Genomic DNA, 18,984 nt, shown 5'->3' with positions numbered 1-18,984 from the left:
GCGCCCAACTCGAGGAGCCTGTGGGCTGGCGTGCACTGGGGTACTCCCAGGGCGGTCTTGAACGCGCTGCGGATCGCCACGTTCAGGTTGTCGGTTTCGCTATAATAAGCCGGAAAACATCGCCTTGTTAATGGGTAATGCCGATCGAAAAGAATACGGACTCGTTATCGTAGCTATGTTTGGCGGTAATGAGTTCGACTTAGCAAGCGACAGAAAAATAGGAAATTCCTTTTTCTTTTTTCTTTTTTTCTTTTTTTTTCGGAAATTCAAGTTGACCTTTATGCGCGTGATCTGTGCGAGATGAGACATGAGACATGCAAAGATATGACTACGGGCAAAAGAGGCATCATTGTGATGCAACAGAGAGAGAGAGAGAGAAAGGAATATAGGATATAGGAAGGCAGGGATGTTAACCATTCAAGAGTCTGGTTGGCTACCCTACGCTGGGGGAAGGGATGAGGAAAAGAGAGAGAAGGGAGAGAGAAGGTGTAGGTGCGTGTACGGACAGTACTTGAGTTAAAGCCGCTCTCGCAAACCCGACGTTGTGAGAACGCACAAAAGTGCCTTTACTGCCTTCTGAGCCGACGATCGGTGGGGACGGTGCTCTAGTACTCTCTGTTCACTCAGAGGACGATCATCCAATTTACTGTGATACAATGAGTGCAAAAAATGTTAGGCGGTTAAGTTTTCCGCCCGTGTCTAGTAACTCAATGGGGATTCATTTTTCGTCCGGCCTCGTGCATCTGTGGCGTGCAAGCAGTAGTAGGCACCTGTTGCGTTAGATGGGGTTGACTGAAACTTACGTATATAATGACTCAAGGTGTGGAAAATATTTCTCAACAACAAGATGCCCGCTCTCGCGCTCTATACGTAACGCAGTGAAATATAAGCTTCACTGCCAAGGAATTCAATCAGTGAAATAAAGGTTGACTTTACGTACATATAATGGCACGCAGTAACGCACTTACGCTCGGTTTGTCCTCCAAACAAATGAAACAGAATGTATTCCAAAAAAAGAAAAAAATACGAATTCTGGATATGTATGGAAGAAATAATCACTTCAGGGCACATAATGATCGGTAAAATGAAGCAGGTGAGTTCTTAGGGTACACTCATATGAAAGAAATTTCGTAACTATAGCTCTATCTATAGATGAGCACCGTCAGACTTGTGGCCACATGCACTGTTTCACAAACTTCTTTCTTTTTTAACAAAACGCCTCTTAAGCAGTAGAGCATGAAGTTTTTTCTGGGACACAAGTGCATTTGGTCGCACAATATTGTTATGCATATCTTAAATGTATAGGCAGGACTTCAGTATTCTTCGACATGGATACGGCCTTGGGAGCTCCTCGACTCCAGTCCGTAAATTGCAGTAGTGCCGTAACGTTGTTAGCTTAAGAATGGATTAGTAGAATTATGCGGATTATTAATTCATTAATTTCGTTTCACAAGTAAATAAGATCTGCGTTTTCAAGCGACGGTGTCGAGCTTAAAAAGCAGAATTGCCTGTCACTGGCGAGTAGTATCTCAAACATTTTCTGAAGATTGCAAAAAACAACTGGCATATTTATAAGCAATATCGCATAATGAAATGTTTAAGTTAAGAAATTAAACTGGTTAAATGCCGACGACGTTTCCGTTCCAAAGCTGTAAAGAAAGTCAGAAAGAATCAAAGATAAGAAAGAAAGAACGAGGGAAAACATAATAATAAGTGAAGTCTACTTCTACGAGGAGTAGACGAAGCGCGCTGTTGACAGTTTATTTCGAAGCTCGTTAGCGCCAAGTGCGCCTATAGTTAGCGCCAAGTGTGTCTCAATTCTTTTATTGTCCTTGTCCGCAATGTGCCACGCCTAGTGCTCGCGATAAATCACTGACAAGCCAGAATCGCCACCTTAAACTTACGGCCACTCGTAGTTTTGCGGACGTACTGCAAGAAACGGGGCACCTCCTCCTGGATGTCGCACGCCCGGAAGCAGTCGCAAGGCACACCGTGGAACAACCTGGTCGCGGTGCCGTTGTCCGCAAAGCTGACATCCGCTTCGACGGAGTTCGCGCCGTCCTCCATGGCTTCGTCTAGCTTGGCTATAGAGTTGACCATGTGGGCGATGTTGTACACGGGCCTCCGGTCAATGGCTGCAGCCTGGGAATTCAGCGGTAAACAATGGGGTGACCGAAGGTTCGAAACGAGACTTACACAGCGCATAATTGGATTAGGATAAGAGAACACAATTAGGACCACGCTTTCTATAGACGCATCGGACACTGGTAGGCAGTTGGCGTTGCTAGAAGCCGCTGCCTCTTAATCCCGCGATACGACGAATTCTGCGGATCGCAAATGTCTCCAACTCGAACGTTACGCTCGAGCGGTGTATGCGCACTGTGTGACACTGTATGTACGAGAGCTCGAACTGCGCACCTCCTGTATGCGTCAACACAGCGTGAACGCTTACTGTGCACGTGGTGCTGTGCAAGGCGGGCATAAGAACTAATGTATGTTTGGCATAGAGCAGGCGCAACACTAAAACGAAGACGAGAGAAAGTTGAATGGTATCTGGAAGCTATAGTCCATCTCACAGCCTGGTTGCAGCCGGGTGGAAGCTACGAAGCGCTCGGCAGTGGTATGCCGGCGTGGCGCAAAATAGTGCGCTCATTTCACGTACTGTTGCTTGGTCTATTCACTACAATAGGTATCGTTGTGCGCATGGATGGAATTTAATGCCCACTAGGAGGCCTTCATCTTGATTATATTAAGCTCCTTGGCTTTAGTATTGCAATTTGTTTTTTTTTTTTACTTTCCGCCTTTGGAGAAATAGCAACTTGCACATTCGAATATTATGTTGCGAATATGCCAGAAGTCAATCCACGCGTTCGGCACTGATTTGAGCCATTTGTTCAGAAAGTAATGAGAGCTTTTTTTGCATGCAGTTAAGCGAATGTACGAAGCAAACGAAAAAATTCGCAGCCATTCCACCCCGAATGTGGGCTACCTGTTCGTCTTCGTGCATGAGCTGCTGTTGCCCGGAAGCGTGAAAAGCAGTGAGGAATCTTTGAAAGCTATCGCATTCGGCTCTTAAAGGCGAAGCTTAAGCGACCTACAAAATGTTTACAGCTCCGACGTTAGCCCAGATTCACAAAGCGGAATGGCTGCGAATATTTTTAAAATTTTGTATCAGCGAGAGACGGTACATGTTTTCTTGAAGTGTAGATAAAAGGTTTATGCTAAATGTAACCCTGCACAACGCCAAATAACCGTTTTTTTCTTCAGAACTTAAACACGAAAAAATATTGTAATCTATGTGGGTTCCTTGAAAAAGTAAGTAGTTTGTACAAGTTGGTATGTCGTGGCCTTTCCGTAAAGATTCGTTGCAAAGACGGTAGCAATCGGTACGACCTTCACTTTGGGATAGATGGTGAATTCTTGAACACGTAACAAGGCATCGCGAAAAAGAAAAGACACAGTGCCGTTCCACTCTGTGAATAAGGATGACCAGCGAAGCTGTGCATGTGCGCCCTTTATTGGCGAACTGCACGAGCACTCCACCGCTGGTCGCCCCTCCATTGCACTACCTCCTGGATTTTGTGTCTACACGCTGTCGCGATCCTGGGGGAAGTAGCCCTTAACAGCTTCGCTGTAAAAGAAATAGCAGCCATTGCACTCTGAATGTGGGCTACCATCGGAGTTGTAAAAAAGACAAAGCAGACCACTCAGTGCACTTATTTTGGAGTTTTTCTCTTCCGCGTCTGTAGAACACTCTGCGAACACGCGCGTGATCGTTACTATACTTGGTCGTGAATATTTCGCTGCGCCTGTTAGGAAAAGAGGTTTTGCGATCACCGCTGCACTGTTCTTGCTTACGTTTTGCAGAAAGATCGCATATGAAGTCTATGTCGTTTAGTATAACACTTGGCACAGTTAACTGCCTGGTTTTTAGCAAAAGTACAAACTTGCCCGCACTTATGGGGATGCGAGCTGCTGCCGCGACAGCCAAGCATAAACTTTGTTTGGTCGCCTGTCGTCAGTTGCAGAAAGCAGCGTTTCAGGGAGGGCTGCCACGTGTTGTCTCCCTCTGTGCTGATCGCCCAGAAGCCCTTGAAAAGGGGTCGAAACGAAAGATATGTTTCTTTCTCTCTCTCTTGCAAAGTCACTTAACTGTGCTTTAGGAATGTTTCTTCAGTTCTTTGCCTCACGATAAGTCGCTAAACAGCGTGGTTTCCCGAGCAGCACACGTCTGAGTTTGTTATGCCGCTCACCTGCACAGCGCAAGCCTTCTGCGCAATGTGGGCGTGTACAGATGGCGTGCCTCCCGCGCGTCAAATGCTAGAGTGCGTCGCGGCGAGGCTCGTAACAATCCTCGCTGCCCAGGCAAGGTGTACCGTAGAGAATACCTTGCTTGCGCAACGAGGATCGTTATGTGCCTATATGTTTTACTGCATACCGTATACGCAATAAGCGAAAGCATTATTTACGTGACCGCTGTACTCAGAAAGGAAATTTGAACGAAAATGTGGTTCTGTTGGGTTTTCGAGCTTGCAGTGGAAAATGCCTGCTTTCAGGGGGGGGGGGGGGGGCGACATACTTTGTGCCCCACTTTTGACAGTTGAGTTTGCAAGTGCTCCCCCTTGCCCCTCCGGCAGAGACGCCCGTGAAAGAGGTGCAGGTCGTAACTAGTTCCTAGCAATACCTTTAGACGGATTTCGCTCGGTTTATTAAACTTAGGAACTTTCTCCGTCGATTGTATTCTATCTTAAGCATTCGAGTGCAACCTCACATTTTCGGTGCCCGATAAGCTGCGTTCGGTTTTGTGCAACTGACTAACAAGTTAAAATCATAATCACTATTTGAGAGGATCGAGCGAATGAAAGAACGAGGAATGAAATAATTAGGACTGGATAAACAAAAATAAAAAGAGGCGTGGTTATTGTACTGCCTGCTCTGTCACGATTGGACGATGACTGGGTCAAAAATAGAGGCCGTTGCTGCTATCGCTTACTGAGGGCAAATAGACAAAATAACGATCAGAGCCAGGGCGTGCTCAAAGCAAGGCTGAGCGAAGCGAGAATCTCCAGCAGGGAAAGTAAGCAATCATATGTAAAATGAAGGGGCCTATACTCCAGGTAACAAGGCAATCGGGAGTTTCTTACCTGCCAGGAGGCAATGGCGAGAATAACGAGGACTGCTGCGCACGTTGGGGTCTTCATCCGCGCGAGGTCCATTGCTTAGGCTGCTTCCTTAACCGCCCTGTCGCAGATCGCGTGCGAGTGCAGTCACACGAACGTAAGTAGCAAGTTTGCGTGCAGTCGACCTCAGGTTCTCGGGTGACCGCCTCGCTTCGGCGTAACGCCGAATCACAACGACGCGTCAAATTATAGACACACACACACACGCACGGGCTTCAGAGGCAAGGAACTTCCCAGCTCGTGTCACCGTGCACCGCAAAGAGAGAATGGCTAATGGGAACTCGCAACGCAGGCGCAACAACCTCTTCGCTCTTCGTGCCCATCCGTTCAAAACTTCGCTATTAGTTACAACGCCTGCGGTCTCGATTCAAGGTCGCACAGCGTGGCCATCGAAACGTCGGAGTACCTTTCTTTCTCGACCTTGAAGGCGCGAGGAGCGCAAGAACGGTGCGTGTCGGCGTCCTGAGCAACGTTGAGAGTTCCTTCCTTGGGGCACTTTTTTTGTTTATTTTTCCCCAAGGCAGCGTTGCTGCAAAAGTTATCTTGGGCGCTCACGGAAATCCCATTGCGTGGCTCTGTCGATTTCCTTTCTGTGAGCGGGAATTTTATATCTTTACTTTTGTACCTATTTTCTATCTTTACTCCTAGAAAGGAAAGGGGGGTAGGGAAGCGGAGTAATAAGATTAGAACGAAAAAGGCATTTAGCACATCAGTCTCACTACTTCCTACGCGCGAAAAGGGTCCTTACGAACTTTTTATGTACTTTTATGAACTTTTATGAACTAACTTTATGTCGAACAAAAACGGCTGCTCCGTAGTGGAACTTTCAGATCTGCATGTGACGCCCTTTTCATGTGATGCCAGTTAAAGCCGTTTGTATGAATCTCTTTTGAGAAGAAAAAAAAAAACAAATACACGAGAGGTACTTGTGCACTATCCTTGTCAGGTCACCTGAACAGCCCACCTGAAATTGAATTAGTTCGCTTAGTTTGACGAAGATAATAAAGAAAAGAAAGCTACATGCCTCCGTCGATGTTTTATGCGTGAAAATGCCTGTTAGAACGCTGACAATCCCAGACGAATGAGTGAGTTGTAGTTGACGCAGCTTTTTCTCATTCATCAGAATGGCAAGACCTGTCCTGCGATTTTTCCGTTTAAAAAAACACAAGCAAAATTACTTATTTAACAAAATATCCGTATTACATGGACACTTCGGCAAGACCGGTCCTCAAATTATTCAATGAATCGTTTCAAATCGACACACCCACGGAGTCTTGGATGTGAAAGCGAAATTATAATCTCAAAATAGTCCTTTGCTGAGCATTATGGCTTCAGGTGGACGAGGCAAACTAAAATAGAAGAACTTATATATATATATATATATATATATATATAAATATATATATATATATATATATATATATATATATATATATAATAAAAGAACAATGATTAATCGCAACAAAAGTTTTAGTTAAATCCAAGTATGGTTATTTATGTTTACATATTTCTTTACATGAATATTTATTGAATTCTTTATCATCCGGCCTCTTACGCTGCCCCTGATTGCCAATCAGGCCCTCTGTCAAAGCGTATGGAGACCCCTGCTCTAGAACCTGAACTTTGCGCCGGCGTAACCTTATCGCGCCCGCGTTAAGCCCCAAACCGACGTACGTGATAGAACGCGTCCGCGCGCGCCGTACCGCGTCTGGGCGCGTACGTCGTGTTTGAATCGCACCGCTGGAACGAGTTGTTGTGGTCGTACCCGCTGGTACGATTTGTTGGGAACTCGGCGCTGACGCCCGTGGTTGTACCTGGCTCGCAAGCCCCAAGGGTAGCGTTGGCCTGGCGGCCTGGGGTACAACTGGAAGCATCCGAAGGTCCCGGCAAAGCATGAGTCGACTGGTAACAACAAAACAACTTGTTTATTTTAACATCGCAAAGAGTTGGCGGTCAGGTTGACCGAAGTAGAGAGACGGGAGAGCACTTTACTCAACAGAAGAAATCGGAGCCCTCCTTTTTGCGTCCGGGGGCAGCTGTTTTTATACTCTCGCAGTTGAGGGCAAGAAGGAACCCCTCAATAGACGAGCACGTGATTGTACAATGGGCTAAGGTGACCCACACTGTCGTAGCGCCGCCGGTCGGGCACAAAGACTGGGAGGAGAAGGTAACTTCGGCTCTCGTAGCGCCTCTGGTCGGGCACAATGACTGGAAGGAGAAGGTGACCCCCTGCTGTCGCATCGCCGCCGGTCGGGCACAATGGCACATACACTCACACACGCACATGAAGACACGTGGCATCGGAACATGCCTGGAAACGCCTGGAAACGCCTGGAAACGCCTGGAAACGCCTGGAAACGCCTGGAAACGCCTGGCGGGGAGCGTAGCGGCGACGCCGAACGGGACAAAATGTCTGCCGCATTGTTGCAGTCGCGCCGGCTAAACCGCGCGTCGTAGGCGAAACGTAACAGACCGCCCCGCCGGGGGAAGGAGATCCCGATGGACAGGGGACCGCATCCGCTGTCCGGAGGGATGTCGCTCGATGATGCTCATAACCGAAGTCGGGCGTCCCTCGACGTTTCTTGAGCGCAGCGCACAGAGAAGGCCTCGTTCTCTCGTTCAGGTTCGCACGGGACACTGCAAAGTGACTTCGGGAGAGTTCACATTCTTGTTCTCGTTCCCGGCAAGCGTTAGAATTACGCTGAAACTCAAGCGCTCAGTCAGCAAGCACGGCACAACCCTCACTAAGCCCTGCCAGGCTCTTTCCCCTTTTATACCACTGCCTAGTTCCTTACAGTAGTCTAGCATCACTCAGAACGCGTCCACAAATTGGAAAATTGCACTAGAAAGCATATCATCACTTTGAAACACTAAACAAAAGCAATATGTTAAAAAAAATCCTGCCTCAGGAAGAAAAACATCAGTAACAAACAATTTTGAGGCTGATTCCTACGTTAGGGGCTTCGACTTAAGCCATCGGCGTTACCGTTGAGACTCCGCTTTTTGTAACGCACCTCAAAGGAATATTGTTGCAAAGCGAGGCTCCAGCGCAGGAGGCGGCCATTTTTGGGAGAGATGGTCTGCAGCCATTGGAGAGGGTAGTGATCCGTCTCAATGATAAACCTCGAGCCGGCTAGATAGCATGACAATTTCTGAACGGCCCACACGAGACATGCACACTCTTTCTCGGTGGCGCTATACGCCTGCTCACGACTGGTCAGTTTACGACTAGCATACAGGACGGGGTGTTCTACTTCTCCCTTTTCCCGTTGGCACAGTACAACGCCCATGCCTCGCTCACTAGCATCGCGCTGAACAATGAACCCTTTTGTATAGTCTGGCGATCGTAGCACAGGCTGGCTTGTTAGGGCACTCTTTAGGGCGCTAAAAGCTCTTTCCTTTGTCTCGTCCCAGACGACTGTTTGAGGCTCTGTTTTTCTTAGAGCATCCGTCAGGGGAGCCGCGATATCAGAGTACCTGGGGATGTACCTCTGATAGTAGCCGGCGACACCTAAGAACGACCGAATATCGGTCTTCGTGCGCGGTTGCGGAAAGTCTCGCACAGCGGCCACTTTTATTTCAGAGGGGCGGCGACGACCCTGACCAATCACGTGACCGAGGTAGACAACCTCGGCCTGTGCTAACTGGCACTTAGGAGCCTTCACTGTCAAGCCCGCTTCGCGCAGGCGGGTTAGCACTGCCCGCAAGTGTGCCATATGCTCAGACCAGGATGCGGAGAATATCGCTACGTCGTCTAGATACGGTAAAGCGAATTCTTGCTGTCCCCGCAACACTTTATCCATGAGGCTTGAAAAACAGTATGGCGCGTTCTTCAAACCAAAACTCAACACTTTAGGACGGAATGTTCCCATTGGTGAAATGAACGCCGCATACCTACTAGCCTCTTCTGTAAGTGGAACCTGCCAATAACCCCTGACAAGATCTAGGGTGGAAATAAACTGAGCGCTACTAACTTTCTCAAGGCGCTCCTCGATGTTAGGGATCGGATAAATTTGATCCTTAGTGATGGAATTAAGCCTGCGGTAGTCGACGCAAGGACGAGGTTCCTTGCCCGGTACCTCAACTAAAATCAAAGGGGAGGTATAATCACTCTCACCTGCCTCAATAACACCGAGCTGTAGCATTTTCTTTACCTCAGCCTCCATAATATCGCTCTGGCGGGGTGACACCCGATACGCCTTGGATCGTACTGGCTCTGGGGAGGTAAGTTCTATGTCATGAGTAAGGACAGAAGTCCTACCAGGCCTCTCAGAGAACAGACCTTGAAACTCTTGTAAGAGCTGGTGTAGTTCGGTTTTCTGCTCAGGCGACAGCGGTGCTTTACTGATAAGGTCACTAATGACTTGACCGGTGTCTTCCCTGTTCGTCACTGAGCCTAGTCCCGGAAGCTCGACCCGAAGCTCTTCAGGAACGTTTACCATCATGCACACCACTGCTTCCCTTTGTCTATAAGGTTTGAGCAGATTACAGTGGTAAACTTGCTGTGCTTTCCGCTTTCCTGGCAGACTTACCACGTAGTTAACGTCCGACAGTTTCTGAACAATTCGTGCTGGGCCCTCCCACTGCACGTCTAGTTTGTTGTTTAGCGATGTGCGCAATATCATGACCTCATCGCCCACCTCAAAACGACGGGCCCTGGCTGTCCGATCATAATAAACCTTGGCCCTCTGCTGGGCCTTTGCCATTGCTTCACCTGACAACTCCTGTGCCCTTCTTAAGCGTTCGAGGAGCTTAAGCACGTACTCCACCACGACTGGGTCGTCGCCCCTGCCTTCCCATGATTCTCGAAGCATGCGAAGCGGAGACCGAAGCGAGCGACCGTACACCAGTTCAGCTGGCGAAAACCCCGTAGCCGCATGCGGCGCGGTTCTTAATGCAAACATCACCCCAGGCAGACACAGCTCCCAGTCAGTTTGATGTTCAAAACACAAGGCTCTCAACACGCGCTTCATGACGGAGTGGAGCTTCTCAACGGAATTCGACTGTGGGTGGTACACTGAGCTGTGTAGCAGCTTTACCCCACACCTTTCGAGAAAAGTTGTCGTCAAAGCGCTAGTAAACACTGTGCCCTGATCTGATTGGATTTCTGCAGGAAAACCAACTCGCGCAAATATGGACAGTAGTGCATTGACTATCTCAACTGAGCTGAGTTCTTTAAGCGGCACTGCTTCAGGGAACTTTGTCGCTGGGCAGATCACAGTCAAAATGTGTCTGTACCCCGTGGCTGTTACCGGCAGAGGTCCCACTGTATCAATAACGAGCCGTCTAAAAGGCTCCGTAATGATAGGTACCAATTTCAACGGCGCCCTTGATTTGTCCCCTGGTTTGCCCACCCGCTGACAGGTGTCACATGACCTCACGAAGTGGTCTGCGTCCCGAAAACACCCTGGCCAATAGTACTCTTGCAAGAGACGGTCCTTAGTTTTCTTAACTCCTAGGTGTCCGGACCACGAACCCCCGTGTGACAAGCGCAACAGATCCTGACGATAGCATTGAGGCACGATCAGCTGATCGAACTCCACTCCTCTTCGGTCTAGATATTTCCGGTACAGGACTCCACCTCTTTCCACAAAACGCGCATTTTTCCTGGCGATACCTTCCTTGACATTGCAGCGCACGTTTTCCAGGCTGCCATCCTTCTTTTGCTCGGCTATCAAAGCCGACCGGCTGACTTTTAGCAACCTATCAAGTCCGTCTGACGTAGGCGCGATGAGCAAATCAGTAGATAGCTCTTCTAACTTTCCCGTGTCGGGCGTTTCCTCTCCAGTATCTGGTGCCTTTACCGTTACAGACTCAATTTTATTCAGTTCGGGCGTGCTCTGAATATCAGCTTGCTGCGCCTCTGACCCTTTTTCATTGTTTGATAACGTCGGCCCCGCAACTACCGCCTTTGCAGCGAGCTCCCGAACCTTCGATCTGGTTAAGGCCTGAACACTAGCTTCACCAAACAAAAGCCCCTTCTCGCGCAGGAGGTGATCGGACCTGTTCGAAAATAGGTACGGGTACTGGGGGGGCAGCATAGATGACACTGCCGCCTCCGTTTCAAGCGCTCCGAAAGGTCCTTCAATAAGTACCTTTGCTACTGGCAGACACACGCTATGAGCTTCCACGGCTTGCTTGATCCATGCGCACTCGCCCGTGAATATATGGGGTTCTACGTATGACGGGTGAACTACATCCATCGTAGCTGCGGAATCGCGAAGCACTCGGCACTCTTTCCCGTTCACGAGGAGGTCTCGCATGTAAGGCTCGAGAAGCTTCATGTTCTCGTCAGTGCTGCCTATTGAAAAAAACACAACTTTTGGTGTTGTTTCCGGACACTGCGCCGAAAAGTGACCCGGCTTCTGGCACGTATAACAAACGCGCGCTTGCCTCATCTCGAACCGCTTTCTGCGTTCGGCTTCGGCTGCCGCCGTCTCCTTAGGTTCGGTCGCACTGCTTCCACTCGCATCCGCACTACGTGTGTTCCCCTTTGCTCTCATGGGTGTGAACTTCGGCCTCTCAAACTTCGAGCCAAATTCACCCTTTTGACCGTCCTTAGCTCCGCGAGCCCGACGCGTCACAAACTCCTCGGCTAGCTCAGCGGCTTTAGCCACCGTACAAACGTCTGGCCTATCCAAGACCCAGTACCGCACGCTCTCAGGTAACCGACTATAAAACTGTTCTAGCCCAAAACACTGCAGAACTTTATCGTGGTCACCAAACGCTTTTTCTTCTTTGAGCCACTCCTGCATGTTTGACATTAGCCTGTACGCAAACTCTGTGTATGACTCACTTTTGCCTTTCTCATTTTCCCGAAACTTCCGACGGAACGCCTCCGCAGACAGCCGGTACTTTTTTAGAAGACTCGATTTCACTGTGTCGAAATCCTCTGCCTCCTCTTTATCCAAGCGAGCGACTACGTCGGCCGCCTCGCCGGGTAACAAAGTGAGCAAGCGCTGTGGCCACGTTTCCCGAGAGAACCCCTGCTTCTCGCACGTTCGCTCAAAGTTAACCAGGAAGAAACCAATGTCCTCTCCAAGCTTAAACGGCCGCATCAGGTCAGTCATTTTGAACAATACGCGTTCTCCTGCACCGTGTGCCTGACTTCCATTACGAGCGCGTTCCATCTCTACCTCAAGACGCTTCATTTCCAAAGCGTGTTGACGGTCACGCTCTTGTTGCTCTCGCTCTTTCTGTTCTTTACGTTCACGCTCTTCTTTTTCTTTCTGTTCTTTACGTTCACGCTCTTCTTTTTCTTTCTGTTCTTTAAGTTCGCGCTCCTGTCTTTTTGCAGTCTCCCTCTCTTCAATGGTCTCAAGGCATTCCGACAGCTCGTCATCCTCAGCGTCTAACTCAAGAATAGCCCTTAGCAGTTCAGGTTTTCTGAGTTTGTCTGAGACATCCAGACCCAACTCTCTTGCAAGCTCCAACAATTTCGGTTTGCGCAACGACTTCAAATCCATGGCTGATCTGAATGCTGCTTTCTCTACTGCTTACTATTGTCTTGCCGCAAACTAACCCGGCAGCAACGACAACCACAATTACCAGCTCTGTTTCTGACACTAACAAAAGCCTGGCAAAGCTCAGAAGAAGAAAGTCCCGCACTCACCAAACCTCGCAGGCAGGAATTCAGCGCAGTCGTTCCGCTGCAGGCAACCAGTCATCACACAGGGCTCGTTGCACTGCTCCCGGATCGTTGTTGAGCTGCTCAGCATACAGTCAACTGCATCTCTTTGCTGCTGGCCTCCGTTGTCGCGATCCCACCGCTGCCACGAGTTGTTTGAATCGCACCGCTGGTACGAGTTGTTGTGGTCGTACCCTCTGGTACGATTTGTTGGGAACTCGGCGCTGACGCCCGTGGTTGTACCTGGGTCGCAAGCCCCAAGGGTAGCGTTGGCCTGGCGGCCTGGGGTACAACTGGAAGCATCCGAAGGTCCCGGCAAAGCATGAGTCGACTGGTAACAACAAAACAACTTGTTTATTTTAACATTGCAAAGAGTTGGCGGTCAGGTTGACCGAAGTAGAGAGACGGGAGAGCACTTTACTCAACAGAAGAAATCGGAGCCCTCCTTTTTGCGTCCGGGGGCAGCTGTTTTTATACTCTCGCAGTTGAGGGCAAGAAGGAACCCCTCAATAGACGAGCACGTGATTGTACAATGGGCTAAGGTGACGCACACTGTCGTAGCGCCGCCGGTCGGGCACAAAGACTGGGAGGAGAAAGTAACTTCGGCTCTCGTAGCGCCTCTGGTCGGGCACAATGACTGGAAGGAGAAGGTGACCCCCTGCTGTCGCATCGCCGCCGGTCGGGCACAATGGCACATACACTCACACACGCACATGAAGACATGTGGCATCGGAACATGCCTGGAAACGCCTGGAAACGCCTGGAAACGCCTGGCGGGGAGCGTAGCGGCGACGCCGAACGGGCCAAAATGTCTGCCGCATTGTTGCAGTCGCGCCGGCTAAACCGCGCGTCGTAGGCGAAACGTAACAGTCGTCAGGCGCGGACGTCGTCTTGCGTGTTGACGAGCGGGGGCGTCGAGACCTAGTGCTAGTACTACTAGATTTTTTACGCCCGCACCGGCCTGTACCATATGACCGGCTTCCGACACTTCATACACTATTTCCCACTTTGGCACTCCTAATGCTAGAGCGTTAAAACAAACACAACTTACATGGCTCTACCGGTGACCTGCCTTCTCGAAAGCTCGAGGTCCTCGCAGTCTCTGCGTTGGGGTGGATTAACTGGTCAAGTTCACTGGCGTTAACGCGGGGTTGTATCTAAGACGTTGACATTTCATTATTTATTATTTTTGTTGCTCTGTAGCCGTATAATGTGGCAAAATAAAGCTCACTCTGTTGAGCTTGAACATCAAATGCGTTTCCTTAATTCGTGCGCAGGCACATCCGTAGGCATAGTGCCCCTGTTATCGACTGCTTCTAGAAAAATATTGTCGGTATCTGTATTGGATGCAGCTACATGTTGAAGAGCAGGATGTGCAAGTAGTGCAGCACGTTTTAGCGACAACAAAATTTGTGTTGACGTTGACTCGTTGAAACGTTAACCGCAAACGGGGGTTTCCCATATTCTAATTGATAGTAAAGGGCCCTTCACCAGACCACATCGCAAATTTTGGTTATATGCTGGAAGTTGTTACGTGCCCGCTAGGGGGCTTTCTGCGGCAATAATTTTTCAAATTTGTTTATTAATAGCTAAGGTGAAATAATTGAATGCCACGAACCCATGATTTCAAGAGGCGAGGGCCACTGCCAAGAGATACTCTCTGTACACCCGCCCCGCCACCGCAAGCGAAATTCCTTCCCTGCGTTCTCCGATGTCGGAGCCCGAAGATCACGTGACGCATACGTCACGGTCCCCGCCTTCATTTTTTCTTTCTCCTCACTTTTTTGCTGCCCGGCGCACTTCCGCTGGCAGCGTCGCGCGAGAGCTGTCGCGTTTGTCTCGCTTCGCGCAGCGCACAATTTTGCGCGTTGTGCACGAGAACACCAGGCACAAGCGGATCACAGAGCATGATCGCGCGCTGGAACGCGATAGAAAATGACATAGTTTGGTTGTCTGCGCGCGCGACTGCATGAAGTGAGAACAAGCAGACGAAACGGAAGTACGTCTCTCCTGCTGCGGTGCGAAGTAAAACAAGAATACGCAGACATTCGGCTTGTGCGTTTTATTATTTCTCTGAACTTTATTTCGTCTACTGAAGCGACAGATTACACAGATAACAGATGTTGCCTTGAATAATTCGCGAAATCACGTGTCACTACGAGCGACGTCACAGCAGTGCGATGTACGTAGGCCCGCTTGTGCGATATGCGTCGACTCTCCGGCTGGCAATCACGGCGCCCGAGAGGAGAAGGGCAAACGGCGTTCGGTTTGAAATTTCAGCTCTTTGCGCGGCACGTAGCGACGTAATACTTAGCAGACACGATCGTTAGCGCGCATTGTACGCACGGCGCTTGTCAGCCCAAAATGTCCAGCCCTGGTGAAGGGCCTTTTAAGGGGAACAAATAAAGTAGCGCAGACCTTTTAATCCGAAAAGCTGAAAACATGTGGTCTTCTGAGGTAAGAGAATGTGTGCTAAGGGAAGGCAAGCGCACCCTATTACAGCCGAAGATCAGATGGCATGATGAAATAAGAAAAATTTGCAGCCAGGAGGTAGTCAGCTAAAACAAGACCAAACATTTAGTAACCTTATGCACACTGGTCCGAATGTGCAGCGGTATATCACATGATCGACAGCACAGAAAGCGTTAGTTTTCCTCTTTCTTTAATTGAGGCAGACCGTATGAAATTATAGAGGAGTACACGAAGCATCAATACCAATGTTTCAACTGGCGGCAAGGGATGCATTCACCTGCTGAAAATACAAAAACCCTGCAAGCGTCGAGTCAGCGCTTTGGCATATGTGCGCATGCCCTTCAGAATCAACGACTTCGCTCGCATTAGCCCGTTTTCTGCTATTGTGTCTCTTTCTGGTGGCCACATAAACAAATTGTAGTCAACCTCCCTGCTTTTACTGACCCTCTCGCCTCCTCGCTAGCCAGGATAGAATGGGTCTCATCACACACCCGGCCGTATGCGCGCAGCCACCTTGAACACTTGCCGGCCTCAATTCTTCATTTAAAACATATGCTCTTACTTTCATAATTAAATTTCTGAGTACATTTCAGATAAGCATCCTGTAACTAACTAACTAACAAACTAACTAACTAACTAACTAACTAACTAACTAACTAACTAACTAACTAACTAACTAACTAACTTTCAGATAAGCATCCTGGGAAGGGGGTAGGACTGCGGCGGAGGCGATGGAGAAGACGGAGGAGGCGACGACGACGAAGAAGCGATAAAAGACGACAGGGACAGACTGGTCACGTACCACGACATACTGACACACTACACGAAACAAAGAGCATACCCACAACCCCACAAACAACTCGACAGGTCTCAAGAAACAGATTGGAGAAGATTGCAAACCAGAACGTTCCGAAACCCAGTACACTTAAACAGAATAAATTCAACACAATATCCAGACGCAAGCTGCAAGCTCTGCAAACACGACCACGCAGACATGGCACACATCTTGTGGAAGTACACACAGATCAGTTCAGTATACGTAGAGGACAAGATAGAACCGGACCTTCTCGAGGAGCGATGGCGAAGCGCTCTGACTAGCTCAGAGCTACACGACCAATTATGGACTATCCAGCGGGCCCGGGCAGGGGTGGAAAGGCTATGCCTCACCGCACACAATGCCCGGGTGGCCTGAGCCCGGGCTGGCAACCTCGCAGGTCCTTTTTCCATTAAAGTTTCTTCCGTCCGTCCTGTAACTGAATATTGCAAAATTCAGTAAAGAAGGTATCGGCAAAGAAGCCAGTTTATCTCAACTGCCAATGTTCGAAGCATTATTTAGAATGTACTGAAAGATTAAACATCCTGATAGAAACTCGTCGCACATTCTGGTACGCGGTACGGTGAAGGTTTACCATAAATCGTGCACGCTATATTGGTAACACCTTAACCTGGCAAACTTATTATTTATGATGGAGGATGTCACATTCAGCTTATAACTTCACTCAGGCTGGACTAAAGCAGTAGTACAGAGTCCATGGCTTGTGATCAAAAAGCACAAAAATTCAATTCGAAGCTAGGAAAAAGTGAAATGAAAATGGCAACGCAGGACGCTGCTTTGAGCAAGGAATTTACTTTTCGAGCTTATAAGAACATACGATCCGTTGTTTTTATTAGAACACATTTTTTAATGACAAAACCGGAACGTATCCGCAATCTGTGAATACTGGTTGGTTGGTGAGACGGAGAAGGCTTGTGCGTGTATCGTTACTTTCTGATGAGCACATAGCAATTTCACGGAAGTTAGAGCGACGCGCTCCAAAAAGGTTGAGCAGGAGGCGTGAAAAATGAGGATGTTTTGCTCAACACTGCTTATTATTCTGAGAGGCTAACGTTTATGAGACTACTTATATTGTATACCTTTACTTACCACCGCAGCATTACAGCCAGCTCTGACAAGATCATCTTGGACTGGAAAGAAAATAAGCCCGGAGTGCAAATGTAGTTATTGCACGAAGATCTTCCCTTCTCGCACTAGCAACGCTTTTATATATATTTTAGTTACACAAACGCTGTATTGGCGTTAAAGAGCAAGAGACAGATGGATAAAGAAAGGAAAGATGGGTAGGTTAACCAGACGAACGTACAGTTTGCTACCCTACACAGAGCAAAGGGGATATAGGGATAAAAAGACAGATGGGGAAATGAAGAGCACTAGGGGCGCGCATACATGAATGCAAGTCTATAAACGGTTGCAGGGACTTCTAGGCTTTGGGTATTTCGGGAATGTTTGCATCCCTTTCTGCTAAAATATCCGCTGAATAGCTTGCAACGGACATTACAAGGCTGTCATATATTGTCATTTGAAGACTGCCTTGCCCATTCGATGCGATAATTAGGGTTGACTTGTTGTTCACTTTAAGTCGCAGTATGATAACACATGTTGACAACACACCTCCAGAGCCTATTGAAACTTGTCATTATGCTCGCTATCAGCTTCGTTTACTAGCAGTTCTTTGTCATCGTTTCGGCGTCGCGCTCTTCTTAAGTAGAAGTACATAGAAGCGAAAGTAACCGCACACAACGCAACAGTCGCAAGACCGACATAAAGGAACACGTTAGGGTCACTGTCCAAAAATTGGCCTACAATGACCGGTGCCGTCATTGATCCGATGCCTTCGGTGACAGCAGCTATAGACATCATCTTGTTGTTTAGACTTATGTGCCCGGACGTCCAGGATATTAAAGCGGCGTAGATCGGTCCTTGTCCGACACCAAAGAGGGCGCTGGAGAGCCAGAGCACCGTGGACCTGCTGTAACCCAGTAGCATGAGCGTCACGGCCGTGGGTAGGAGAATGACATGCGCTGCAACTAGGATCCAGAACGCGGAAAGTTTGATTGTAATGAGGCTCGCGGTGAGGCGGCTAGCGGCGAAGGAGAAGAAGAACACGGATTCGACGCGAGAAGCCAACGACTTCGAGAAGTGCAGCTGGCTCTTGACTGCAAACGAGGCCACCATCTGGGATGTGGTACACTCGAGTGCTACGTAAATACCTATGTAGACGCACATTGTTGCCAGAATGATTCGGGTAAAGCGGGCAGGGTTACGCGGTTCTTCAGCTGGCGTGAAGCCCTCGCCTTCAGGTACTGCAGGTTTGAAGTCCGCATTGTCTATAATGTAAAGGACGATCATAGAAACAGTCAGAACCAAATAAAATGCACCGACGATGCCGAATGCGTAGTAAACGCTCGACTCGCCCGTGCCATTTTGAGCGGCGGAGCTGTTGGCTAGATCTACCAGGTCGACGGGCGGGTAAGCGATGCTGTTCTGGGTCGGGTATGCGTTGTCGGTAGTGTTCGGTGCTGTCGCATTGCCACCGTCGCTGTTAGACAGGAACGGTCGCGCGATGAACGGACCCAGGAGACCGCCGATACCAAAGGCCAAGTGGAAGAGTTGCAGAGCCGGGCTGCTGTTATCTGTCCACATCCTGATGATCCAGACGTTCGCACCTGCACCCAAAGTACACAACAGTTTGGTGTCCTGGTATCGAAATGAGTGTTCTTGCATTGTATTTAGCGGCCTCCTTGTTAATACACCATAAAATAAAATTGTAATGTATTACGGGGAATACTGTGACACTTGGGGCAGCCACACTAGTGTCCTTTTTAATGGAACAAGATCGCAAAACTGCCCACTGAATTATGAGAGCC

General features: G+C 48.8%; 1 protein-coding gene across 1 annotated transcript in view; it reads right to left on the bottom strand.

The window, feature by feature from the left end:
- Positions 1-18,984, bottom strand: part of LOC142591427 (uncharacterized) — a 58,867-nt gene that overhangs the window by 9,782 nt on the left and 30,101 nt on the right. Inside the window, exons 8-9 of the mRNA XM_075703755.1 lie at positions 17,921-18,783; positions 1,905-2,142 (exon numbers count right to left, since the gene is read on the bottom strand). Coding sequence (XP_075559870.1) covers positions 1,905-2,142; positions 17,921-18,783 — 1,101 coding nt within the window. The remainder of the gene's footprint in view (positions 1-1,904; positions 2,143-17,920; positions 18,784-18,984) is intronic.

This window comes from Dermacentor variabilis, chromosome 8 (genome assembly GCF_050947875.1).
Source record: "Dermacentor variabilis isolate Ectoservices chromosome 8, ASM5094787v1, whole genome shotgun sequence".
NCBI lineage: Eukaryota > Metazoa > Arthropoda > Arachnida > Ixodida > Ixodidae > Dermacentor > Dermacentor variabilis.
This window is presented reverse-complemented; position numbering and strand designations above follow the sequence as displayed.